Raw genomic sequence first — 27922 nt, 5'->3', positions numbered from 1 at the left:
CACTAACTTCTCGATCACCGCCTTCATTGGCGCCAGCATTTCTGTCTTCAGCTCCTCAAAGCAGCGTTTAAGAAACTCCTGCTGCTCCTGCGACCATGCTGCTTGATCTCCACCCGCCGCCATCTTGCTTTTTCTCCCTCTCACTTTTCGCTGCTCCAAGATGCCTTTTTTTACTGCTCCACTCCTGGTCTAATCCATATACTATCGGGGGGACCCTGCTGTCACCTCCCCACACTGGGAACCGTCGAACAAGTGCCGTTGGGGCCCCTCTGGAGAGCCCTAAAGTCCGTTCCCAGCGGGAGCTGCCGAACGTGCAACCTATCTAGGCATGGCCGCAACCGGAAGTCCAAGAGCAGCAGATACCTGGGAACCCCACCAGCTGGAGGTTCTCCTCCAAGTCACTCACCATCCTGACTTGGAAACATATCGCTATTCCTTCACTGTCGCTGGGTCAAAACCCTGGAATTCCCTCCCTAGCAGCACTGTGGGTGTTCCCACACCTTAGGGACTGCGGTGGTTCAAGAAAGCAGCTCACCACCACCTTCTCAAGGACAACTAGGGGTGGGCAATAAATGCTGGCTGAACCAGCAACACCCACGGCTTGTACATTAATTTTTTTTCAAGTTCCATAATCTAACCATTCTTTAGCTCATGAAGTTCCTCCTGAATTCTTTATTGGATTTACTTTTGATTTAATTTTAAATTTTTTTTAAAATTCTCCTCCATTTCCACATTTTCTCCCACATTTACATCCATCAACAATAAACAATAATCAGCAAGATATGTCAGTCCCCATAATAACAACAACGATCCCATCTAGCCACCAACCCCCAAACCTCAACCCGCATGTTTACATAAACAAATGACAAAAATAAATCAGGGATTACCCGTAGTCACCCTTAATCTCCACGACCGATAAGCCCGATCCAGTTCATATCGGGAGAGATCCTCCCCCTCCCCCAATAGTTTCGCCAGCATCGCGGCAAAATACTCAGTCGGCCTCAGTCCTTCAACTCCTTCGGGGAGCCCCACAATCGTCAAATTCTGTCGCCTGGATCTGTTCTCCAGGTCTTCCATTTTTCCTCGCAGATCCTTGTTAATGTCCATCATCTTCCGCATCTCCTTCCCCATCGAGGCAAGTTGATCACCGTGCTGCAATAACGTCTCCTCCACTTCCTTCAGCGCCTCCCCTTGCTCTCGCACCTCCGCCACTGTGCTCACCACCTCCGTCCTCACCGGGGAAACCGCCTCCTCCACCAGCACACTCAAAGCCTCCCTCATCTCCTTCCTCACTGTCTCATTGCATTTCGCAATCTGCGCCAACTGCTTTTCAAATTCCGCAGCCATCACCTTGGTTATTTCTTCAGCCGTAAGCAGTGCGGCCTTCCCTGGTGCTCCAGCCTCCATTTTTCCTGGTGACCCCGCGGTGACCTTTCCACTCCCCGACGGACCTCCAGCTGGTTTTTTTTCGGCCGTTTTTCTGCTCACCCTCGACATTTTTCTTTGTTCTTTTTTTCCTCCTGTGCTTTCTCAGTGCCTCCTCCGTGCATTCTCCCTTCTTCTGCCGCCTCCGCGGACCCTGGGACCGGGCTTAAAGCCCCGAAATTGCCGTTCCCGAGCGGGGGCTCTCCATTGTGCGGCCGCGTCCCGCCCGCCATCACCGGAAGTCTCTTATCTTATACTCAAGTGAGTTTTGCTCTATTTATGCCCATTCTTTCTGATTCTTCTAATATTTTTCTCATTCCAGGTTTTAGTTCCTGATTCTTCACTAGTTCAATCTTCCCTCAGGTACAGTCATTAGCCTTTAATTTAGAACTGATATGTATGAACATAGGAACAGAAGTAGGTCATTCAACCCCTCAAGCCTACAGTCTGAAGTGAAAGAAAGGCAAAAGCCAATTGACTTGTTAATCCAAACTGTGCCCACTGAGTCTAAGGCCTCACAAAAAATGTATGTTACATGCAAAAATAAAAGCAAATTACTGCGGATGCTGGAATCTGAAACAAAAACAGAAAATATTGGACAATCTCAGCAGGTCCGACAGCATCTGTGGAGGGAGAAGGGAGCTAATGTTTCGAGTCTGGATGATTCTTTGTCAAAGCTGGAGAGAACTGGAAATGGGGTCAGATTTATACTGTAGTGGAGAGGGGGTGTGGAACGGTGGGGCTGAATAGGGGCCCAGCGATAGGTGGAGATTGACAAAGATGTCGAGGACAGAAGACAAAGGGAATGTACAAAGAACAAAGAAAAGTACAGCATAGGAACAGGCCCTTCGGCCCTCCAAGCCTGCGCTGACCATGCTGCCCGTCTAAACAACAATCTTCTACACTTCCTGGGTCCCTATCCCTCTATTCCCATCCTATTCATGTATTTGTCAAGATGCCCCTTAAATGTCACTATCGTCCCTGCTTCCACCACTTCCTCCGGCAGCGAGTTCCAGGCACCCACTACCCTCTGTGTAAAAAAACTTGCCTTGTACATCTACTCTAAACCTTGCCCCTCGCACCTTAAACCTATGCCTCCTAGTAATTGACCCCTCTACCCATGCCTCTGACTATGTAAATGGCGGTGATTAAGGCTAAGAAGGGTGCTGATAGTGGCACATAAAGAGATCAGAATGTGTGAATGGCAGAACAAAGATAAGCAGTGTGTCAAAAGGCAACTCGGAACAGATGGCCCAAGTGGAGTGGGGGAGGGGGGGGGGGCAATGGTGAGGAAAAAACAGATCCGTCCAGTATTTTCTGTTTTTGTTGTCTATGTTACATGCATTGTACCCAGTCATTTTTACAGGCTTATAAATCTAAAAACACAAAAGAAGCAAAGCAGGATAGATTTGTATGTGTAACTCCTCAAACATGGAGTTTCCTATCTCAGTCAAATGACAGAGTAAAGAAAGATAAAACTGCTTTTATATAATAGCTTTTCAGTTCTAAAACGTTATGAAGTATTTCATAAACAATTCATTTTTTGTAGTTCAGTTACAAATGTTACATTGGTATTGCTTAAACAGAAGGAAATGAGTGGTTAGAAATTGGAATTTACTGCCTAACAGGATGATGGAAACATATTAAACAGCAACTTTTTAAAAAGAATTGGATAAATACTTGGAGAAAATGGTGGAAGGTTCACAGAATCATAGAATTTACAGTGCCCATCGAGTCTGCACTGGCCCTTGGAAAGAGCACCATTCTGAACCCCACACTTCCACCCCATCCCCGTAACCCAGTAACTCCACCTAACCTTTTTGGACACTAAGGGCAATTTAACATGGCCAATCCACCTAACCTGCACATCTGTGACTGTGGGAGGAAACCCAAGCAGACACGGGGAGAACGTGCAGACTCCGCACAGATAATGACCCAAACCGGGAATCAAACATGGGACCCTGGAGCTGTGAAACAACGGTGCTAACTACTGAGCTACCGTGCCGCCCGACGGTTATGAGGATAGAGCTAGAGAGTTGGACTAGCTGGATTGGTCTTCAAGAGAGACAGCACAAATGTGATGGACGGAATGGCCTCCTCCTCCTATGAATGAAATGAAATGAATGAAATGCAAATCGCTTATTGTCACAAGTAGGCTTCAAATGAAGTTACTGTGAAAAGCCCCTAGTCCCCTATGCTGCACAATTCTGATTCTCTGAATCCATAGAATGAGACAATTTGCTGTCTTCTCTCACCAAATTATTACCAGGGTTTGTGAACATGTTACCAGCCCGAGCCTTCTGTCTTGACCAGAGAATGTTGGCTGAACTCATTGGCATTTTAAAGTTAGACAACATTTGATAAAAGGTATAAGCAGAAGGACTTGCGGGTGTGGCGATGACCAGCTAAGTCGCACGTTTCGGCACCTCCCGTTTTAACAGACTTTTGGGCTCTTATCGGGAGCCCCAACGGCAATTTTCGAAGGCTAAACCCACTGTGAGGCGACATAGAAGGGAGTCCCCCCCGGTGTGAATGGACAGAAGAGATAATAGTGGCCAGATTGCGGAGGATCCTCTGGAGCAGCGGCAAAGAAGGGAAGTGAGAAGCAAGATGGCGGTGGAGGGAGGCCAGTTGGTATGGGGCCTGGAACAGCAGGAGTTCCTCCGGCGATGTGTGGAGGAGCTCAAGAAGGAGGTGCTGGCGCCGATGCTGCAGGCGATTGAGGGGTTAAAGGAGGCGCAGAAGACCCAAGAGATGGAGTTCCGTGGAGTGAAGGCAAAAGCTGCCGAAAATGAAGACGAGATACAGGGCTTGGTGGTGAAGACGGAGACGCATGAGGCACTGCATAAGAGGTGTATGGAGAGACTGGAAGCCCTGGAAAATAGCTCGAGGAGGAAGAACTTAAGAATCTTGGGTCTTCCCGAAGGGGCAGAGGGAGCCGACATTGGGGCGTATGTGAGCACGATGCTCCATACCTTAATGGGAGCTGAGGCCCCGACGGGCCCCCTGGCAGTGGAGGGAGCGTATCGAGTCCTCGTGAGAAGACCAAAGGCAGGAGAAATACCTCGAGCAATAGTGGTGAGGTTCCACCGCTACAAGGACAGGGAGATGGTTCTGAGATGGGCGAAAAAGACATGGAGCAGCAGGTGGGAGAACGCGGTGATCCGCGTGTATCAGGATTGGAGTGCGGAGACTTCCGGTTGCGGCGAGGATGAGCTAGCCGCACGTTTCGGTGGCTCCAGCTCCGACGGACCTTCGGGCTCTTTTAAGAGCCTCAACGGGGACTTTGCCGGCCGAAAAACCCGGTGGGAGGTGCGTGGGAAGGGAGTCCCCCCCCGAACGACGGAGGATAAACCGGCGGCGGCGGCTGCAGCCCGAAGAATCTGCAACCAGAAGGTCAGAGGGAGTGGAACAAAATGGCGGCGGAGGGATCGCAGATGACATGGGGGCCTGAGCAGGACGAGGTGGTGTGACGGTGCGTGGATCTGCTGAAGAAGGAGGTAATGACCCCGATGTTACAGGCAATTGAGGGGCTTAAAGAGACTTTAAAGACCCAGGAGACTGAGCTTCGCGTGATGGAGCAGAAGGTATCAGGTATTGAGGACTAGGTCCTGGGCCTGGCGGTTAAGACTCAGACGCACGAGGCACTTCATAAAAAGTGTGCTGACAGGATTGAGGCCCTTGAAAATGGAGCGCAAAGGAAGAACCTTAGGATACTAGGTCTCCCTGAGGGCGTGGAAGGAGTGGACTGTGGAGCGTACGCAAGTAAGATGCTGAGCTCACTGATGGGTGCTGAGGCCCCTGCGGGCCCCATGGAGGTGGAATGGGCAAATCGGATCCCGGCGAGCAGACCAAAAGCGGGAGAACCACCGAGGGCGATAATCGTGCGATTCTACCGCCTTAAGGACAGAGAAGAGGTCCTGAGATGGGCTAAAAAGGTGCGGAGTAGCAGATGGGAGAATGCTGTGGTAAGGATATACCAGGACTGGAGTGCGGAGGTGGCGAGAAGGAGGGCGAGCTTTAACCGAGCCAAAGAGGTTTTGCACAAAAGGAAGGTGAAGTTCGGGATGCTGCAGCCGGCAAGACTATGGGTCACGTATCAGGAGAGACACTATTATTTTGAGACGGCGGAGGAAGCATGGTCCTTCATCAATGAAGAGAAACTGGACCGGAACTGACGCTGCAGGGAATTGTTATTGTTATTGTTTTTGTTAATGTTATGGTGAAAGTGAATCGAGAAGTAAACAGGGAAGGGGGGGGGACACTGGGGAAATGTGGGCGCCGGTGAGGGGGGAAAGGCGGGACATAGTCGAAGAATAGGGAAGGGGAGGGGGAGGGGAAAGGGAGCTGCGCCATAAGAGGCGGGTTAGGTAAAGGGATGTTCCCGCGCCAGAAAGAATAAGGCGGGAAAACAGGTGCAAGGCGGATGGGAGTTCCCTCACACCGGGGGGGCCGAGGAGTGAGCAGGAGTAGCCGGAGTCAGTTGAAGTCAGCTGACTTACGGAAGTGATATGGGGGAGCAATCAAGCTAGATAGGGATCTAGCAGGGGGGGGGGGGGGGGGGGGGGGGGGGGGGAGAGACGACGACAACTGGGTTGCTGCTGCGGAAATCCAAAAGGAAATGGCTAAAGAATGGGTGGTCGGGGGCGGAGTGCGACGCTGGGGGAGCGAGCGGGAGCGCGGAGGCGGGATATGGGACTGGCCTAGAGAAGGTAATGGCTAGTCGACACGGGAGGGGCGCCCTCCAGTGAGGCTGATCACGTGGAACGTGAGAGGCCTGAATGGACCGATAAAAAGGGCCCGAGCGCTCGCGCATTTGAAAGGACTAAGGGCAGACGTGGCTATGCTCCAAGAGACGCACCTAAAGGTGGCGGACCAAGTTAGGCTAAGGAAAGGATGGGTGGGACAGGTGTTCCACTCAGGACTGGACACAAAGAACAGAGGGGTGGCCATTTTGGTGGGGAAACGGGTAGCATTTGAAGCAAAGAACATCGTAGCAGACAGTGGAGGTAGATATGTAACGGTGAGTGGTAGGCTGGAGGGAATGGAGGTCGTGTTGGTTAATGTGTATGCCCCAAATTGGGACGATGCGGGGTTCATGAGACGGATGCTGGGGCATATTCCGGACCTGGAGGCAGGAAATTTGATTTTAGGAGGGGACTTCAACACGGTGCTGGACCCGGGGCTAGATAGATCCAGCTCAAGGACCGGAAGAAGGCCGGCAGCGGCCAAGGTACTTAAGGGGTTTATGGACCAAATGGGGGGAGTGGATCCATGGCGATTTCTTAGACCCAGGGCTAGGGAGTATTCCTTCTTCTCCCACGTCCATAAAGTGTACTCCCGGATAGATTTTTTTGTTTTAGGAAGGTCGTTGATCTCTAGGGTGGAAGAAGCTGAATACTCAGCCATAGCGGTTTCGGACCATGCCCCACATTGGGTGGACCTGGAAGTAGGAGAGGACAGGGAGCAGAGAACACTCTGGCGATTAGATGTGGGACTGATGGCAGTTGAGGGAGTGTGTGCAAGAGTGAGGGGGTGTATTGAGAGATACCTGGAGGTCAATGACGACGGCGAGGTCCCTGTGGGAGTGGTCTGGGAAGCACTAAAAGCGGTGGTCAGAGGAGAGCTGATTTCTATTGGGGCCTACAAAAGGAAAACAGAGGCCAAGGAAAGGGATAGACTACTGGGGGAGATCTAAAGGGTGGACAGGGAATTTGCAGAGACCTCGGAGGAAGAGCTGTACAGGGAGAGGAGACGACTCCAGACCGAGTTTGACCTTCTGACCACCAGAAAGGCGGAGGTACTGTGGAGGAAGGCACAGGGGAGGAGGTATGAATATGGGGAAAAGGCTAGTCGCCTGTTGGCGCACCAACTGCGAAAGAGGGCAGCTGCGAGGGAGATAGGAGGAATTAGGGATGAAAGGGGAGACACTGAGCGAAGGGCAGGAAAGATAAACGAGGTGTTTAAGACCTTTTATGAGGAACTGTATAGGTCTCAGCCCCCAGAGGGAGAGGAGGGGATGCGGCAGTTCCTGGACCAATTGAGGTTCCCGAAAGTGGAGGAGCAGGAGGTGGAAGGCCTGGGGGCACCGATTGAGGTGGATGAGGTTATTAAGGGACTGGGAAGCATGCAAGCAGGGAAGGCCCCGGGGCCAGACGGGTTCCCGGTGGAATACTACAGAAAATATGTGGACTTGTTGGCCCCGTTGTTGGCGAGGACGTTCAATGAGGCCAGGGAAGGGGGGACTCTACCCCCGACGATGTCGGAGGCGACGATATCGCTAATTTTGAAGAGGGACAAAGATCCGTTGCAGTGCGGGTCCTATAGACCTAGTTCACTATTGAACGTGGACGCCAAATTGCTGGCAAAGGTGCTGGCATCGAGGATAGAGGACTGTGTCCCAGGGGTGGTGCACGAAGACCAGACTGGGTTCGTAAAAGGGAGACAACTGAATGTTAACGTGCGACGACTATTAGGGGTGATAATGATGCCCTCAGTGGAAGGGGAGGAGAGACAGTGGCGGCAATGGACGCAGAGAAGGCATTTGATAGGAGGGTGGAGTGGGAGTGTTTATGGGAAGTGTTAAGGAGGTTTGGGTTTGGGAAAGGGTTTATTCGCTGGGTTAGGCTACTTTATGGGGCACCAACGGCAAGCGTAGTTACAGGTCGACATAGATTATATAGGGGAACAAGACAGGGATGCCCGCTGTCTCCATTGTTGTTTGCATTGGCAATCGAACCTCTGGCCATGGCGTTGAGAGACTCCAGGAAATGGAGAGGGGTGACTAGAGGGAGAGAAGAACACCGAGTCTCGTTATACGCGGATGACCTATTGTTATACGGGTCGGACCCAGCGGGGGGGATGATAGAGGTTATGCGAATTCTGAGGAGGTTCGGGGAATTTTCGGGGTATAGGTTAAACATGGGGAAGAGTGAATTATATGTGATACATCCAGGGGACCAGAGTAGAGAGATAGAAGGCTTACCGCTGAGGAAAGTGGAAAGAAACTTCCGATACCTGGGGATTCAGATCGCTAGGAGCTGGGGAACCTTGCACAGACTTAATCTGACACGGCTGGTAGAACAAATGGAGGAGGACTTTAAGAGGTGGGACATGTCGTGGCCTTTGCGTCCCTCGTAGACCGGCACAGGATCCTACTCATGTGGAAGGAGGCGAAACCCCCCGGACTGGAGGCCTGGGTAAATGATATGGCGGGGTTTATTAAACTGGAGCAGATAAAGTTTGCCCTGAGAGGATCGGCTCAAGGGTTCACCAGGCGGTGGCAGCCATTTCTCGACTACCTAGGGAAAGGTTAGAGGGAAGACAGATGACCAGCAGCAGCAACCCAGGGGGAGGGGGGGGGGGGGGGGGGGGGGGGGGGGGAGGTTTAGTTGAATATAGGTCAATTGAGAATGAGGTTTCGTTACTTGTGTATTATTATTATTATTGTTAAAAAGTTAACATTTCTGTTTTGTTATTGTTATCGTTTCGTTTGTTTTGTAAGCGGGAACAATGTCGCTCAGGGGAAAAAAATTTCAATAAAATATATTTTTAAAAAAAGGATTGGAGTGCGGAGGTGGCGAGAAGGAGGGCGAGTTTCAATCGGGCCAAGGCGGTGCTCCACAAGAGGAAAGTGAAGTTCGGAATGTTGCAGCCGGCAAGACTGTGGGTTACATACCAGGGTAAACACCACTACTTCGAGACGGCAGAAGAGGCGTGGACATTTATTGAAGAGGAGAAGTTGGACTAGATTGGAGAAAGTGTGTTTGAAATGAAGTAGTGAGGTGGTGGTAAGGGACTGTGAATCAGATGGGGGAAAATTTTCTTTCCACTCGAAGGGGGGACACACGAAGAAATGTGGGCGCTGGTGGGGAAGGGGAGGGAGAAGGAGAGAGGGAGCTGCGCCATCAGGGGTGGGGCCGAGAGGGAAGCGCGGGCTTTGTTCCCCCGCTATGGAAATTGTGGCAGGAAGGAGGGGGCCTCACATAATGGGAGGCTAAGGGTAAACGGGGGAAGCCGAGGTCAGCCAGAGTTTGCTGACTTCCGGAAGCAATATGGGGGGAGCAACTAAGCTTGAGAGGGATCTAGCGGGGGGGGGGGTTTAACTGGGTTGCTGCTGCTAGGGGAAGGGGGAGCTGTTACGGGATGGGATGGTCGGGACGGGAGGGCGCCGTCGGGGGGATAAGCGGGTGCGTGGGAACCGGGTGAGGAGCTGGTCTAAAAAAGGGGATGGCTAGTCGACGAGGGGGGGGGGGGGGGGGGGTAAAGAGCCCCCCAACCCAGTTGATCACGTGGAACGTGAGAGGGTTGAACGGGCCGATTAAGAGGGCAAGGGTACTTGCGCACCTAAAGAAGCTAAAGGCAGACGTGGTCATGCTTCAGGAGACGCACCTGAAACTGGCGGATCAGGTCAGATTAAGAAAAGGATGGGTGGGACAGGTATTCCACTCGGGCTTGGATGAGAAAAATAGAGGGGTAGCAATACTGGTGGGGAAACGGGTATTGTTTGAGGCGAAGACCATAGTGGCGGACAGTGGGGGTAGATACATGATGGTGAGTGGCAGATTGCAAGGTGAGGCGGTGGTGCTGGTGAATGTATATGCCCCGAACTGGGATGACGTGAACTTTATGAAGCGTATGTTGGGGCGCATCCCAGACCTGGAGATGGGAAAGTTGGTAATGAGGGGGGACTTCAACACGGTGCTGGACCCAGGGCTGGATCGGTCCAGATCTAGGACCGGGAGGAGGCCGGCAGCGGCCAAGGTGCTTAAGGGCTTTATGGAGCAGATGGGAGGAGTGGATCCCTGGAGATTTACTAGGCCAAGGAGTAAAGAGTTTTCCTTCTTCTCCCACGTCCATAAAGTATACTCCCGGATAGACTTCTTTGTCCTGGGAAGGGCGCTGATCCCGAAGGTGGCAGGAACGGAGTATTCGGCTATAGCCATTTCAGATCATGCCCCACATTGGGTAGATCTGGAAGTAGGAGAGGAAAAGGAACAGCGCCCACTCTGGAGATTAGATATGGGACTGTTGGCGGACGAGGGGGTATGTGTAAGGGTGAGGGGATGTATTGAAAGGTACCTAGAGATTAATGATGACGGCGAGGTCCAGGTGGGAGTGGTCTGGGAGGCGCTGAAGGCGGTGGTTAGAGGGGAGCTGATCTCCATAAGGGCCCATAAGGGGAAACAAGAGGGTAAAGAAAGGGAGAGATTGTTGAGGGAGATTTTAAGGGTGGATAGGCAATATGCGGAGGCTCCAGATGAAGGGCTATACAGGGAAAGACGGAGCTTGCACACGGACTTTTGACTTGTTGACCACGGGTAAGGCGGAGGCACAATGGAGGAAGGCACAGGAAGTGCAGAATGAATATGGAGAGAAGGCGAGCCGGCTGCTGGCCCAACAACTTAGGAAGAGGGGGGCGGCGAGAGAGATCGGAGGGGTTAGAGACGAGGAGGGAAAGATGGAATGGGGAGCGGAGAGGGTGAACGGGGTGTTTAAGGTATTTTACGAGAGGCTATATAAGGCTCAACCCCCGGAAGGGAAAGAGGGAATGATGCGTTTCCTAGACCAGCTGGAGTTCCCGAAGGTTGAGGAACAGGAGATGACAGGACTGGGAGCGCAGATTGAGGTGGAGGAGGTGGTAAAAGGAATTGGGAACATGCAGGCAGGCAGGGAAGGCCCCAGGACCGGATGGGTTCCCGGTGGAGTTCTATAGGAAATACGTGGACCTGCTGGCCCCACTTCTGACGAGAACCTTTAATGAGGCTAGGGAAAGGGGGACACTACCCCCGACGATGTCGGAGGCGACGACATCGCTGATCCTGAAAAGAGACAAAGACCCGCTGCAGTGCGGGTCATACAGGCCTATCTCCCTCTTGAACGTAGATGCCAAGCATTTGGCCAAGGTGATGGCGACGCGGATAGAGGACTGTGTCCCTGGGGTAGTGCATGATGATCAAACGGGGTTTGTTAAAGGGAGGCAATTGAATGCTAATATACGGAGGCTGCTGGGGGTGATGATGATGCCCCCACCGGAGGGGGAGGCGGAGATACTGGTGGCGATGGATGCAGAGAAAGCATTTGATAGAGTGGAGTGGGACTACCTGTGGGAAGTACTGAGGAGATTTGGATTTGGAGAGGGGTTCAGCTCCTGTACAGGGCCCCGGTGGCAAGTGTGATTACAAATAGGCAACGATCTGACCACCTCCGACTATATGGGGGTACAAGACAGGGATGTCCCCTGTCCCCGTTACTGTTTGCGTTGGCAATTGAGCCACTGGCCATAGCGCTGAGGGGCTCTAGGAAGTGGAGGGGGGTACTTAGAGGAGGAGAAGAGCATCGGGTGTCATTATACGCGGATGATTTGTTGTTGTATGTCGCGGACCCAGTGGAGGGGATGCCTGAGATAATGCAGACACTCAGGGAGTTTGGAGAATTTTCAGGATATAAATTGAATATGGGGAAGAGTGAACTGTTTGTGATGCACCCCAGGGAACAGGGCAGGGGAATAGACGATTTACCGTTGAGGAGGGTAACAAGGGATTTCCGGTATTTAGGGATCCAGGTGGCCAGGAACTGGGGAACCTTGCATAAGCTTAACTTGGCACGGCTGGTAGAGCAGATGGAAGAGGACTTTAGGAGGTGGGACATGGCGCCCCTGTCATTGGTGGGCAGGGTGCAGGCGGTTAAAATGGTGGTCCTTCCGAGGTTTCTTTTTGTGTTCCAGTGCCTCCCTGTACTGATTACAAAGGCCTTTTTTAAGAAGGTGGACAAGAGTATTATGAGCTTTGTGTGGGCTGGAAAGACCCAAGAGTAAAGAGGGGGTTCCTGCAGCGCAGTAGGGACAGAGGGGGACTGGCACTGCCGAGTCTAAGTGATTATTATTGGGCCCCCAATGTGTCAATGATATGTAAGTGGATGAGGGAAGGGGAAGGAGCAGCGTGGAAAAGACTGGCGATGGCGTCCTGTCGGGGAACTAGTCTAAAAGCACTGGCGACGGCGCCGTTACCGTTCTCCCCGAAAAAATACACCACAAACCCAGTGGTGGTGGCAACTCTGAAAATTTGGGGGCAGTGGAGACGACATAAGGGAGTGACGGGTGTCTCAGTGTGGTCCCCGATAAGGAACAACCATAGGTTCGTCCCGGGAAGGATAGATGGGGGATTTATATCTTGGCAGCGAGCAGGAATTGCGAAATTGAAGGACTTGTTCTTAGACGGGACGTTCGGGAGCACTGACAGAAAAATATGGGTTGCCACCTGGGAATGCATTTCGCTATATGCAAGTGAGGGCATTTGTGAGGCAACAGGTGAGGGAATTTCCGCAGCTCCCGGCGCAAGAGATCCAGGACAGAGTGATTTTGGGGGCATGGGTGGGTGATGGTAGGGTGTCAGATATATGTAGGGAAATGAGAGACGAGGGGGAGACGATGGTAGAGGAGCTGAAGGGAAAATGGGAGGAGGAGCTGGGGGAAGAGATTGAGGAGGGGCTGTGGGCAGATGCCCTAAGTAGGGTAAACTCTTCGTCCTCGTGTGCCAGGCTCAGCCTGATACAATTCAAGGTTCTACACAGGGCGCATATGACTGGAGCAAGGCTGAGTAGATTTTTTGGAGTGGAGGATAGGTGCGGGAGATGCGCGGGAAGCCCGGCGAACCACACCCACATTTTTTGGTCATGTACGGTATTGCATGGGTTCTGGGTGGGTGTGGCAAAAGTGATTTCAAAGGTGGTGGGGGTCCGGGTCGAACCAGGCTGGGGGGTTGGCTATATTTGGGGTTGCAGATGAGCCGGGAGTGGAGGAGGCGAGAGAGGCCGATGTTTTTGCCTTTGCGTCCCTAGTAGCCCGTCGAAGGATTCTACTTATGTGTAAAGAAGCTAAGCCCCCGGGTGTGGAGGCCTGGATCAATGACATGGCGGGGTTCATAAAATTGGAGCGGATAAAGTACGCACTAAGAGGTTCGGCTCAAGGGTTCACCAGGCGGTGGCAACCGTTCCTCGACTATCTCGCAGAGCGATAAGGGAAAATAGGAAAGGTAGCAGCAGCAACCCAGGGGGGAGGGGGCTCATTTGGGTCCTCAGGGGTTTTAGGTGTTTATATATTAGTTATTTATATTAGATGTTACGAAGTTACTATTTTAGTTACTATTTCTGTTGTTTCTTATTTTGTTGTTGGCAGTTGCCGTTAGTTAGCATATTTTCTTTTTTAAACGATCAATGTATATATTATTACAAAGTTGTAAAATGGGAAAATTTTGTTTGATCGAAAAACTTTAATAAAATATATTTGTAAAAAAAAAAGATATAAGCAGAAAATGCTGGAATACTTAGGCCAGGCAACATTTATGGAGAAACAAAGTTAACGGGCTGGATTTCAGAGTACCAAATTGGGCGGGCTGCTACCCCCCAATGTAAAATATGGCATGATGACGTGGGGTCAGCAATATGACATAATCGCACCAATCTCAGAAATTATAGAAGGCAAACAGGCGCCAAAATCGGAAGCCTGCCCTCCATCCTGAAATTACCAATTAACAAGCTATTAAATTTGTTAAATACCCACTTGTGTGCAATTCTTCACACATCGGATCGGGGAAAGCTTGGGATTGCTTTTCAGCGGTATGATGAGGCAACACAATAGCGGAAGAAAAAGCAGCAAATTCTGCTCCTGGCAACACGGCATGATTTCTCATTTAATCTATTGACTTGCCTGAGCCTCTCAAAAGAAATAAAGACAGATTTAAAGAGCAGGGGGTCTTTAAATTTGTAGTCGTGACCGACTTTCTGCTCATGGCTTAAGCCCTCTCTGTATGTGTCCCAGCCTAGACTCCCAATTATGCATAAAGCCCTCCCAACTCCTCGCTCTGCTAATTGGCCGCATTCCCGCCGGGTGGCTGCTAGCTGACTGTCCACACTTGATTTACCAAGCTGAGATGGCGGGGGCAGGAACAAGCAGACCACTCAATTCCATTCCACCTCCCTTACCCCGCTGCAATGATTCAGCTTGATGCAGCTTCTGTTTTAGTTTCACATTTTCAGCATCTGCAGCATTTTGCTTTAAAAATAAGAATGCGTTGCACAAAGAAATGAAAGTGGTATAACCAAACTCAATTTTAAACAAAATACTGCGGGTACTGAAAATCTGAAAGGTCAGAAAAAGTTGGATAAACTCAGCAGGTCTGGCAGCATCAGTGTAGAGAGAAACAGAGTTAATGTTTCGAGTCCATACGACTCTTCCTGAGAACTCAAATTTAAATGGAAGCCATAAAAGCCCCCCAATCCCAGTTATGGATGCGATAACTTACAATTTCTTCGGAATTGTCTGACTGCGCCAACCTTTCCTCTCTTTCCTTCTCCATGAAAGGGATAAGGTAACCAACAGCTTTCTTCATTACGCGAGCAGATTTAACAACCTGATGACAAAATGGATTCTATTTACAAATCTTGGAACAATGTGTGTAAAATGCCTCAAGTTGGATATTTCAAAATCTTCACATCTTTCTGGTTGAAAGCTGCCCCTTATTAAACCACAGATTTTGCTTTGCAATGAATTACAGCTGGGTTTTGAAATTTGGAATCTCTTGTTCAAGGAACCTTGATTTGACTACTTTTTTAAAAAGAGGACCAAAACAAAGGAAGGAACTAGTTTGGAAAATGGTTACAATTGTCAAGACATATTGCATCTAAATAAACTAAGAATTAACTGTTCAAATTTAATCTTTGCATGAGATGCAAGATCATGCTTTTGTTTTTGCTAATTTTCTCACCCTTCCCTCTGAGGCAGGGTTCTTCAACTGGGGTATGGTTCCAGGGGAACGGGTACCTTGGTGTAGTCATTTGTGTGTTATTCAGAGTGTGTTATTTTTTTTTTTTAAATAAATATTTTTTATTCTCCTCCTTTTTCACATTTTCTCCCAAATTTACATCCAACAATAAACAATGATCAGTAACGAATGTAATGTCAATCCCCATATCAATAACAACGATCCCATCCTCCCACCAAACCCCAAACATTTGCCCGCATGTTAACATGAACAAATGACAAAAAGGAATCAGGAATCACTCATAGTCACCATTAACAGACAGTCCCCCTCCCCCCAACCCTCCAGCCCCCAACCCCCCTAATGTTCGATGTGATCCAATTCTCGAAAGTGCATAACGAATAACGCCCATGAATTGGAGAACTCCTCCATCCTTGCCCTCAGTTCAAATTTGACCTTTTCAAGTATTAAGAATTCCAGCAGGTCCCCCCGCCACGCCAGAGGGAAAGGGTGGAGAGGTTGATCTCCACCCTAACAGGATACGCCTTCAGCCGATCAACGAGGCAAAGGCTACAACATCTGCCTCTGCACCCGTTTCCAACCCCGGCTGGTCCGACACCCCGAATATGGCCTCGCAAGGGCCCGGTTCCAGTTTCACGTGCACCACTTTAGAGATTACCCTAAACACTTCCTTCCAGTAATCTTCCAGCTTTGGACAGGACCAAAACATATGAACGTGGTTTGCGGGGTCCCCCCGCAACGTTCAGACACATCTTCTACACCCTCAAAGAGCCGGCTCATCCTTGCCCTTGTAAGGTGCGCTCAATACACCATCTTTAGCTGTATCAGCCCCAACCTCGCACACGAGGTGGAGGCGTTCATTCCCTGGAACACCTCACACCAAAACCCCTTCTCCATACCCTCTCCCAACTTTTCCTCCCACTTTGCCTTTATCCCTTCTAGCGGCGCCTTCTCCTCCTCCAAAATAGCCCCGTAAACCACCGATACTACCCCCTTCTCCAGTCCCCCTGTCGTCAGCACATCATCCAGCAATGTGGAAGCCAGCTCTACTGGGAAGCTTTGTACCTCCTTTCTGGCAAAGTCACGAACCTGCATGTATTTAAATATTTCCTCCTGCTCCAGCCCATACTTCGCTCCCAGCTCCTTCAATCCGCAAACGACCCCCAAGAAATAAATCTTTTAGTGTCTGTGGTAGTATCAGGTATTGCTGTACCCGAGAGGCTGTAGACCATTGGGTAAGCCTAGCAGCTTGCCATTGGATGTTGGTATGTGGCTCCGCCCTGACAGGCGGGGTATAAGAACAGATGCCGTCCCAGCAGCCCTCATTCTGTACCAAAGCTGCTGGGGAACAGATCCAGTCTATTAAAGCCCTCAGTTATGATACAACCTCGTCTTCGAGTTTAATTGATCGTGCATCAGTGTCCTAATTCCTTTCTCCTCCCATCTCCAAAAATTTCCATCCCACTTCCCTGGCTCAAATCTATGGTTCCCCCGAATCTGCATTTCCCTTGACCCTGCCCCCAACCCAAAGTGCTATCGAAACTGCCGCCAAATTCTCAATGAAGCTATTACTACCGGACTCCCTGAGTACCCCCCGGGGCCATCGGGAGCGGCGCTGTCGCTACCGCTTTCAATCCCGACCCTCTACCCAAACACTCCTCCGTTCTGACCCAGCTCCGCACCTTCTCCACATTTGCCGCCCAGTAATAATACATCAGGTTCGGAAGACCCAAACCCCCTGGCTGCCTTCCTCGCTGTAATAGCACCTTTTTAAATTCTGGCCACCTTCCCTCACCATATGAACGAGGTAATCATCCCTTCAATCTTTCTTAAAAAATGCCTTTGGCAGGAAAATTGGCAGGCATTGAAAAATAAACAGGAATCACAGCTGCACTTTCATTTTTTTTTAGAACATAGAACATACAGTGCAGGAGGCCATTCGACCCATCGAGTCTGCACCGACCCACTTAAGCCCTCACTTCCACCCTATCCCCGTGACCCAATAACCCCATCAACCTTTTTGGTGACTAAGGGCAATTTATCATGGCCAATCCACCTAACCTGCACGTCTTTGGACTGTGGGAGGAAACCAGAGCACCCGGAGGAAACCCACGCAGACCCGGGGAGAACGTGCAGACTCCGCACAGACAGTGACCCAGCGGGGAATCGAACCTGGGACCCTGGTGCTGTGAAGCCACAGTGCTATCCACTTGTGCTACCGTGCTGCCCAACATGATACTAGTGTTGCATCATTGACTTTGTTTATATATGTGTTTCTGGAACCCACTCGTCACTCACCTGAAGAAGGAACTGCGCTCCGAAAGCTAGTGAATCAAGACAAACCTGTTGGACTTTAACCTTGTGTTGTCAGACCTCTTACTGTGCCCACCCCAGCCCAATGCCGGCATCTCCACATCATACTTATCCAGAGACACCAAGGTGAAGTGTTAACACCCCTATTCGCATCCCAAGATTGAATATTAAAAGGGAAGTAAACCCATATGGCATTGCAAATATATAGTCATAGATGTTTATAGCACAGAAACAGACCTTTGGCCCATCATATCTGCACTGGTCAAAAACAACCACCTAACTATTCTAATACCATTTTCCGCCACTTGGCCTATAGCCTTGTATGCCTGGCATCGCACATGGTCATCTAAATACTTCTTAACATTATAAGGGTCTCTGCCTCCACCATCCACTTGGTTCTTTGCAGAGTGAAGTAGCTTATTCCAGTCTTACCTGTGGAAGAAACATTTTTCCTGCTCCAAACAATTCGCCCACAACTTTCATTCCATTCATCAGGGGTCCTTCAATTATATGCAGAGGCCTAGGGTACTTCTCCTGATTGGCTCTTGCTTCAGCTGTATCTTGTACCACATATTTTTCTACACCCTGAAGAACAGTGACAAGATTTGAACTCATTCGGCAAAGACAAACATAAAAAACACAATATGAGGGAAAGCAGGAAGGGGGAAAAGTAAAGAAAACAAGTTTATACAATACCTTTCACTGGCACCAGAAATCCCAAAATGTTCACATCCAATCGAGGCCAGCAAACCACAATCCCACACACATGCAAGCATTTACCTTCATTAGGGCATATACAAGACGTTCCTCAACAGGACTATCCCGCCATTCATCAGTATGTATCACTTTCTTCCCACCCGTGGCATGATTCTGAAAGCACAACGAGCCACAGTACAGGTTATCAAGACACATTGGGCAGGATTCTTTAACCTCATCCATTGTTACTGCGCTGCAAGTGAGAACGAAGAATTTAGCGATCCAGCCAAAACTCCATTCACTTTCAGCGGAGCTGGAGAATTCCAGCGCGGGCGCTGTTGGAGGTTTTCGGTCAGTGTATCAGCATCTATAGGATATACGTAAGACTGCAGTCTATGATTTTTTTAAAATTCCAATTAAGGGGCAATTTAGCATGGCCAATGCACCTACGAATACTCCCTCTGTGTACCCGAACAAGCGTCGGAATGTGGCGACTAGGGGCTTTTTACAGTAACTTCACTGCAGTGTTAATGTAAGCCTACTTGTGAAAATAAAGATTATTATTATCTTTGGGTTGTGTGGGTGAGACCCACGCAAACAAGGGGAGAATGTGCTAGCTCCACAGACAGTGACCCGGGACCGGGATCGAACCCGGATCCTCGGCTCCGTGAGGCAGCAGTGTTAACAACTGTGCCGCCCTTGCAGTCTATGTTTTACTGAGTAAAATTAAATGTACCAAATGCAGGAACTAGGGCATAACTCTCCTGAATTCAGAAAGGTTGGAAATGTCCTAGATTAAATCTCTCAAGAGGCAAAGTGGGGAAACACAACATTGATTAGCACTAAGATATAAATTTATTCCAGCATTGGAAATTAAGACTGAGGATTGAAGCTATTGAGCTCCTCCAAATAGATTTTTCTTTCTCCAAATCTAATAACTGATTTTGACTTGTCATTAGTTTTAGGAAGCTATTTATCCTTTTAAAATTCCTTCATGGGATATGGGCTACGCTAACAAGGCCAACTCTTATTGTTCTTTCCTAATTGCTTTGCAATCATGTAGATGCTTGCAATGCAGTCCAAACGTAGTTTACTGGATATTTTGGTAATGTGAGAAAGTCATAAAAAGAACTTTAAAAATCTCTGGAATTCACATTATAAATAAAAAATTTAAATCGACAATGATTTTGCCCATAAAACAAACTTCCAAAGAAACTTAATTAGTTTCAAAACTACTTATGCTGAACCTAAAATAAACAAGAAGTCTTTCGGAGCGCAGCTCCTTTATCAGGTGACTCATCTGATGAAGGAGCTGCACTTCAAAGGCTAGTGATTCCAAACAAACCTGTTGGACTTTAACCTGGTGTTGTAAGACTTCTTACTGTGCCCCCCACCCCAGTCCAACGCTGGCATCTCCACATCATAAAATAAACAAATATTTATAAACTTATCTTTTATTGGTATAGTAATTGCTGTTTGAACCATGTCAATTATGCCCTCTTTATTTGTCAGGGTCTCTTTGGGACTAAGTTAACACAAGATGACAAATCTGCCAATGGAAAATTGGGATCAAATCAATTTTCTACGATAGGCTTCATATTAGATGCCTGAGCCCCACTTCTACAATATTTCAGATTGCTGGTGACTGAACAGGCGGCCTGTTTTTTAACTGGGGCCTAGCAAGAGAGAGGCATAAAGAATTAGGCCATTTAGCTCGGGACGATTATCAGGACGCAGTGTCCAATCTAATGTAGTTGATTTTGCAGGAGTTTCGCCTGAATATTTGTGGAGCTGGCTTCAAGAAGGTCACCAGTGCTTGTTCGATGGTCCTCCCAATGAATCTAGAATATGCGGCGGCAGTACTGCTACACATTTCTAGAGTTCTAATTGGTCACTCATACAAAGTCCAGGTCTCACTGCAGTACAGATGTGGTAATGACAACTGCTCTGTACAGCAGAACCTTTGTTGACTTGAGGTCTTTGTTGTCAAATACTCACTGCTGTAGTTTCTAGAAAGCTGACTGGTGTAGCTAATCCAGTGTTGGATCTCCTCATCAATGATGGCTTTTTAAGAGATGGCTGGCAAGGTGTGGGAAGTGCTCAACCCCTTCCAGAGTCTCTCCTTCAATATACAGGAAATGGATTGGATTGGATTTTGTTTATTGTCACATGTACCAAGGTGAAAAGTATTTTTCTGCGAGCAGCTCAACAGATCATTAAGTTCATGAAAATAAAATAAAATAAAATACATAACAGGGCAGCACAAGGTACACAATGTAACTACACAACACCGGCATTGGATAAAGCATACAGGAGTGTAGTGGTAATCAGGTCAGTCCATAAGAGGGTCGTTTAGGAGTCTGGTAACAACGGGGAAGAAGCGGTTTGTGAGTCTGTTCTTGCGTGTTTTCAGACTTTTGTATCTCCTGCCCGATGGAAGAAGTTGGAAGAGTGAGTAAGCTGGGTGGGAGGGGGTCTTTGATTATGCTGCCCGCTTTCCCCAGGCAGCGGGAGGTGTAGATGGAGTCAATGGATGGGAGGCAGGTTTGTGTAATGGACTGGGCTGTGTTCATGACTCTCTGAAGTTTCTTTTTTTTTTAATAAATGTTTTTGATTGGGTTTTTGAACAAAGTATATTTGCCGTTATGTACACAGGATATGATATATATATATATATATATATATATATGTATTTAGAAGAGAAGGGCACACACACACAAATCACAAAGGGAAAGAAAATAAAAGAAAAAAGGTGACAACACGAGAGAAATACAAAATCAATTGTTTACACACATAAGTAAGCATCTTTTGGGGGGGGGGGGGAGGAGGAGGAGGAGGAGGAGGAGGAGGAAAGAGCGCAGATATACATTTGGATGCCGGCGAGACAATTACGGAGGGCGATACTCGAATGGGTCTGGTGCTGGTGTTGTCCCTTGCTTCTCCCAGACAGATTTGGCTGCCGTTGTCTCGTGCTCACTTCCGCTTCAGCCGGCCCTCCCGTCTTCCGCCTGTATTCTCCTTTTTCTCTGTTCCTGGGATGTCAAGTTTGTTAACGTTTCCCTGCCTCCCCCCCCCCAACCTTCCTGGCTCTCCTCTATTGTTCCCCGTCTCTTCCCTCTTCCGAGAGGTCGGACAGCCAGTCTGCAGCTTTGGGTGGTGCTGCTGACCGCCAGCCAAACAGGATTCTATGGCGGGCGATCAGGGAGGCAAAGGCAAGGGCATTTGCCCTCCTCCCCAGGAATAGATCTGGCTGGTCTGAAACCCCGAAGACCGCCACTTTCGGGCATGGCTCCACCCTCACCCCCACCATTTTGGACATTGCCTCGAAGAAGGCTGTCCAGTACTCCACAAGTCAGGGCAAGACCAGAACATGTGGGCATGGTTGGCCGGGCCTCCTTGGCACCGTTCACATCTATCCTCCACCTCTGGGAAGAATCTACTCATAGGGGTTCTTGTTAAGTGAGCTCTATGTACCACTTCAGTTGCGTCAGGCTGAGTCTTGCGCACGTGGAGGTGGAGTTGACCCTTTGCAGTGCTTCGCTCCAGAGTCCCCACCCTATTTCGATCCCCAGGCCCTCCTCCCATTTCATTCTTGTTGTGTCCAGTACGGTGTCGGCCCCTTCTACCAGTCGGTCATATATGTCGCTACAGTTTCCTTTCTCTAGTACGCTTGCGTTCAGTAACTCTTCCAGTAATGTCTGTCGTGGCGGTTGTTGGTATGTCCTAGTCTCCTTTCGTAGGAAGTGTTTGAGTTGCAGGTACCTTAGCTCGTTCCTCCTGGCTAGCTGGAATTTCTTTGTCAGTTCGTCCATTGTTGCGATCCTACCGTCTGTGTATAGGTCCCTGACTGTCAGTGTCCCCCCATCTTTTGACGGTGGCCTCTCTTGAAGTTTCTTGCGGTATTGGGCCGAGCAGTTGCCATACCAGGCTGTGGTGCAGCCAGATAGGATGCTTTCTATGGTGCATCTGTAAAAGTTGGTAAGAGTTAATGTAGACATGCCAAATTTCTTTAGTTTCCTGAGGAAGTATAGGCGCTGTTGTGTTTTCTTAGTGGTAGCGTCGGCGTGGATGGGCCAGATTTTTGGAGATGTGTACCCTAGGAATTTGAAGCTGCTAACCATCTCCACCTCGGCTCCGTTGATGCTGACAGGGGTGTGTACAGTACTTTGCTTCCTGAAGTCAATGACCAGCTCTTTAGTTTTGCTGGCATTGAGGGATAGATTGTTGTCGCTACACCACTCCACTAGGAATCTTTGGATGACCAGGTGTGAGATTACATATGAGTTTTGTTTGGGCAACATTCAAGGACAAGCGGAGTCTCCTTCTTGTATGCAGAATTGAAAAGATTAAAAGGGGCAGGGTGGGCAACAACATTGCAGTCATCTGCAAACTGTAGATCATGAATGTCTATGGTGGTCAGTTTAGTTTTGGCAATGAGGGGACTGAGGTTAAAGATCTTTTCATCCAGATTGTATTTAATACTTACACCAGAGGGCAGTTGATCTTGGATGAAGCAGATAGACACTGTCAGGTGGAATATAAATAGTTTGGGGGCTATCACACAGCCTTGCTTGATCCCGGTGCGGATTTTGAAGGCATCGGCTTCAGATCTCCCACTCAAGACAGTTGCAGCCATAACATCATGAAACAGTTGCAGGATTCTGATTATGTTTCTTTTAAGTGGTGAGGACCGTGCACTCAATATCTAGAGAAACAGCTTTCTGAACGAATATTCAAATGTCACTGTGGTGACACCCTTTCCTATCAGGATTTTGTTTAAATTTGCACCGTTCAAATCCTGTTTGACTGTGATAACTGGAGTATGCTAGTTGCCCCACAGCAATTCTGAGAAATTAAGGTGTGTCTCAAATGCCTGTACTCTTCACTGTGTAACCTATCAGAATCTTCCTTGTGCTTTAGAAAATTCCATAAAGCAGCAATATCATGGATTCATAGTCTGCAGCACTTACAGAAAGTATGCTGTATGCAGTAAAACCCCAAAAAGGTAACCATCTAATATGCTTATTAAAATATCCAAATCTTTGGAGCACAATCCACAGAACCTCGCAATTTACTATTTAAAAAAAATATTTTTATTGGAAGTTTTCATTTATGACATGGAAGTCAAACGGGTAAAAGGGATACGGGGAATAGGTAGGGAGGTAGGGAAGTGGATTTGTGACCAGGAAGAGATCAGCCATGATCAGATTAAATGACGGAGCAGGCTCAAAGTGCTGAACTGCCTACTTCTGCTCCTAATTCCTAAGTAAATTTCCTACAGTTCAATTGTACAACTGCATTACTCATAATTGAGATTATAAATAATTTGCAGCCTTTTTCTGTACATGTAGTTGATACTCACATTAGTGTTATCAGACAAAAACAAGAGCAAAAAAAAAAACATATGGCAGAAGAGATAAGTGGTCTATTTACATTGCAGTGATCAGCGTAGTGTGGATGTGGTCCGAGCTGCTCCTTTGTGGCCCTGTGTGTTGTGCAGATTTCTCCTTCTCCTCACGGTGGGTGTCCTCCCTCCCCCTGCTTCCCTTCTCAGCTTGTTCCCCCCCAAGTCTTCGAAGAGGCTGGTGAATTGTTTCCATGTGTGATGGAACCCTTCCTCTGATCCCCGATGCTGAATTTTATTCTTTCCAATTTTAGAAATTCCGCTAGGTCAGACAGCCAGTCTGATGCCTTGGACGGTGCTGCTGACCTCCATCCAAGCATGAGTGTCCGCCAGGCAATCAGGGAGGAAAATGCCATGGTGCCAGCACCCCCTCCCCACCAAGAGCTCTGAATTCTCTAATACACTGAAGACTGCCACTAACGGGCATTGATCCATCTTCACCCCAACCATTTTGGACATGGCCTTGACAAAGGTGGTCCAGAACCCGGGGGAGGACCACAACATGTGGTGTTGTTGGCCGGACTTCCCCCGATACCGCTCAGCCCTTTGAACAAGTGCGTGGAGTTTAACCTGTGCAGAGTTTCGATCCAGAATCCTCCCCCTATTTTCATGCCTAGTTCCTCCCCTCATTTCTCGCGCGTCTCGTCCAGTGGGGCTCTTCTAACAGTCGTCTGTATATGTCGCCACATTTACCGTCCCTTAGCAAGCCCGGCGTTAGCAGTCTGTCCAGCAGTGTGTGTCTGGGGGAGTGTCGTGGTCTCCTTGCGAAGGAAGTCCCGCATCTGCAGGTACTGGAGCTCATTCCCTTCAGGAGCTGGAGCTTCTCGGTTAGCTCCCCCAGGGTCGCTACTCTTGTCATCCACGTACATGTCTCTTACCGTCAGTACCCCTTCGTCCTCTCTCCACGTTTTGAAGGTGCCATCTATTTTGGCCGACATAAATTTGTGATTCCTGCAGATTTGGCCCGCAACAGACATGTCGCCCAGGTTAAAGTGGTGTCTGAGCTGGTTCCAGATCTTGAATGTGGCTACTACCACCAGGCTCGAGTGTTTGGCTGGGGGGAATGGCAGTGAGGCAGTGGTCAGCGCCCAGAGGGACGTTCTCCATCTGCATCCATTCCGCCTCCAGCTCTCTCAACCATCCCCACCACTCTTCTCTGTGTTTGCTGCCCAATGATTCTTGCAATTTACTGAGTCAAATGCTTTGGTCAGATCGATAAATGCAACAAAGAGTTCTTGGTGTTGTGTTCGTCATTTCTCTTGGTTTTGTCTGCCAACAAAGACCATGCCAGCAGTTCTGCTTGAAGGTGTAAAGCTACACTGCATCTCTGGGAGGATATCCTCAGCCACTGAAAGTAGATGATTCATGAGAATGCATGTCAGGATTCTCCTGCTCTAGACAAGAGGAAAATATCTTGATAGTCTCTACAACATGATTTGTCACTCTGCTTGAAAATAGCTACAAACGTCCCATCCCTGAAGTCGGTCTGCGGAGTACTTCTTTTATCCATGAGTGTGCTAATATTCCAAGTTGCAAAATTTAAAGTTTTCTTTCTTTGACCATAAAATGATGATCCATAGGGTATGGTTCCCCAGCAAGGAGAAAATGGGACAGCCTATTTTTAGGCCACCTTTTCAGGTACCCCCTCATTTGGGGTGAGGGGAGGATATCCTGAAGGGGACTGCTCAGCCACAGATACCACTGCCTAAAGACACCTCTGTCCCAACACAGGTGTCCAATAATCTTTATTACCTGTGTACAGATTCTCAACTAGGGGCTCCCAGGTTTATAGCCCTATTCCCGCTGCCAATTCTCCACTGCCACAAGATGTAGCAAACAAAGCATGCATGTGACTTTGTTTAACCTTGGGGGTGCTGTTATTGCCCTTGTGATCTTGATGGGTTGGTGGCCAGGTTTTGTCAATATGTTGTACCACGATGGCCGAGGCCACATTGTCGTTGCAGGGTTTTGCTGCTTTTGCAGCCCATGAAACACAGTCTTCCTTTGCCTTTTCTGCCATTGAGAACTTTTTGGACTGAATTTCCCTGGCAACCCCAAGTATTGTCGTCATTTTGGGCTCCACCAGGAGTAAGGAGCTCCTGACTGCATCGCTCAAGGAATCTTCTGAGAAGTGCCTCCACCATATCAAGGTGGCTATCACAAAGGGCCTCCCTCCTCTTTTAAGACGCCCCGTAAAAACACCTCTTCAACCGAGCATTGATTCAATCGGTCCAGATATCTTCCTTCGGCTGTGTCAATTATTTTTCGGTTTAAATTTCTGGGGCGAAATTCTCCCCCAACGGCGCGACGTCCGCCGACTGGCGCCAAAAACGGCGCCAATCAGACGGGCATCGCGCCGGCCCAAAGGTGCAGAATGCTCCGCATCTTTGGGGGCCGAGCCCCAACATTGAGGGGCTAGGCCAGGGCCGGAGTGATTTCCGCCCCGCCAGCTGGTGGAGGCCGTGGCGGAGGCGAAAGAGTGCCCCCACGGCACAGGCCCGCCCGCGGATCGGTGGGCCCCGATCGCGGGCCAGGTCACCGTGGGACACCCCCCGGGGTCAGATCGCCCCGCGCCCCCCCCAGGACCCTGGAGCCCGCCTGGTCCCGCCGGTAAATACCAGCTTTGATTTACGCCGGCGGGACAGGCAATTTCTGGGCGGGACTTTGGCCCATCCGGGCCGGAGAATTGAGCGGGGGGTCCCGCCAACCGGCGAGGCCCGATTCCCGCCCCCGCCCAATCTCCAGTACTGGAGACTTCGGCAGGGGCGGGATTCACGGCGGCCAACGGCCATTCTCCGACCCGGCGGGGGGGTCGGAGAATGACGCCCCTGGGTACTAACTTTGTATTTTTTTAATGTCAAAGACATCATATGTAAATTGCTATTGTTGTTATAAAGTATACAGCAGCAAAAGTACACATCACAGAAGATAAATCGCTTTCATGGCAGCCAGTTTCATTCAATGATTTATTTTCTACAACCAGCAATTTCAATAAATAAATAATATTCTTGCTCAATGTCCTTACCTGCGCATATTGCAACAATTTCTCTGTAGCTAGAAGATCTTTGTTCCAGATCAAATTTTCACACATGTCCAGTAGTTCTTTGTCTATGTCATCATAAACAGGCAACTTTCCAGCATTCACAATTCCCATATCCATCCCTGCCTAAGAAGAGATTTTGAACAAATGTGAAGTGAGAAATTGCTACAAATGGAATAAAGCCAACAAAATTACACTGAACTGTAACAGTTTCTAGCTGTTCTATTAACGGTCCTTGAAGGTCTGATTATAAAAATTCAAACTCCAACCATATATTGTATTTAGAGATAATTATTCTTGATATTACTATCCAAACTGATGGAATAAATGTGCTTGAAAGAGTATCATTTGAATTTTCTTTTTAACCTTTATAGCATGGTACAGGAACACGCCATGCAAGGCTTCACGGATTGCCTCCATTCCTCGAAATGAGAAGGACAAATTAGAAAGACCGCCACTGATTCTAGCACCTGGTAACTTTCCCTGTAACGAGAAAAGGACAAACGATCAATGCAAGAAACAACGGCAACCAATAGAGATGTGAAGAGAAATGATGAACCAATGCATTGTTTGAAACAGGTGCCTTTGCCCGCGAATCATGTCCACATGTTTTTGGCGTGTTCAAGATTAAGGGGTTCTGGCAGGGGTTCTCGGATATTACATCCGAGGTTCTGGGGGTGAGGGTAGTCCCGAGTCCAGAGGTGGCGATATTTGGCGTGTTGCAAGACCCGTGAGTGCAGCGAGTGAGAGAGGCCGATGTATTAGCCTTTGCCTCCCTGATAGCCCGGAGACAGGTTTTATTATGTTGGAGGGACTCAGAGCTGCCGAAGGTGAGCGACCTGGCAGAATTCCTGAAGTTGGAGAAGATCAAGTTTGCTTTGCGGGTGTCAGTTGAAGGGTTCACTTGGAAGCCGTTCATCGATTTCTTCGAAGAGGATTGAGTGGTTTGAGGGGGGGGGGGGGGGGGGGCAATTACGTGGTAATTTAGCATGGCCAATCCACCTAACCTACCTAACCTGCACATCTTTGGGTTCTGAAGGTGAAACCCACGCAGACACGGGGAGAATGTGCAAACTCCATATGGACGGTGACCCGGGGCCAGGATCGAACCGGGTCCTCAGCACCGTGGGCAGGGTTGGGGTTAGTTATTGGGTTGATGTGTTGTTTTTCTGATGCCCTTTGGTTGTTCTTTTGATATTTTGTATATTTATATTATTGTTGAAAAGCCTTGAATAAAAATATTTAATAAAAGAAACAGGTGCCTTA

The 27922-nt window shown here is 48.9% G+C and overlaps 1 protein-coding gene across 1 annotated transcript in view; it reads right to left on the bottom strand.

Moving 5' to 3' along the window:
- The window catches only part of mtr (5-methyltetrahydrofolate-homocysteine methyltransferase), a 216812-nt gene that overhangs the window by 119800 nt on the left and 69090 nt on the right, over positions 1 to 27922 (bottom strand). Inside the window, exons 17-21 of the mRNA XM_072511770.1 lie at positions 27023 to 27139; positions 26642 to 26782; positions 18297 to 18386; positions 17949 to 18101; positions 14727 to 14834 (exon numbers count right to left, since the gene is read on the bottom strand). Coding sequence (XP_072367871.1) covers positions 14727 to 14834; positions 17949 to 18101; positions 18297 to 18386; positions 26642 to 26782; positions 27023 to 27139 — 609 coding nt within the window. The remainder of the gene's footprint in view (positions 1 to 14726; positions 14835 to 17948; positions 18102 to 18296; positions 18387 to 26641; positions 26783 to 27022; positions 27140 to 27922) is intronic.

Source organism: Scyliorhinus torazame, chromosome 1, assembly GCF_047496885.1.
Source record: "Scyliorhinus torazame isolate Kashiwa2021f chromosome 1, sScyTor2.1, whole genome shotgun sequence".
Lineage (NCBI taxonomy): Eukaryota > Metazoa > Chordata > Chondrichthyes > Carcharhiniformes > Scyliorhinidae > Scyliorhinus > Scyliorhinus torazame.
The sequence above is the reverse complement of the archived record's forward strand: the minus strand, read 5'-3'. Positions and strand labels throughout refer to the sequence as shown.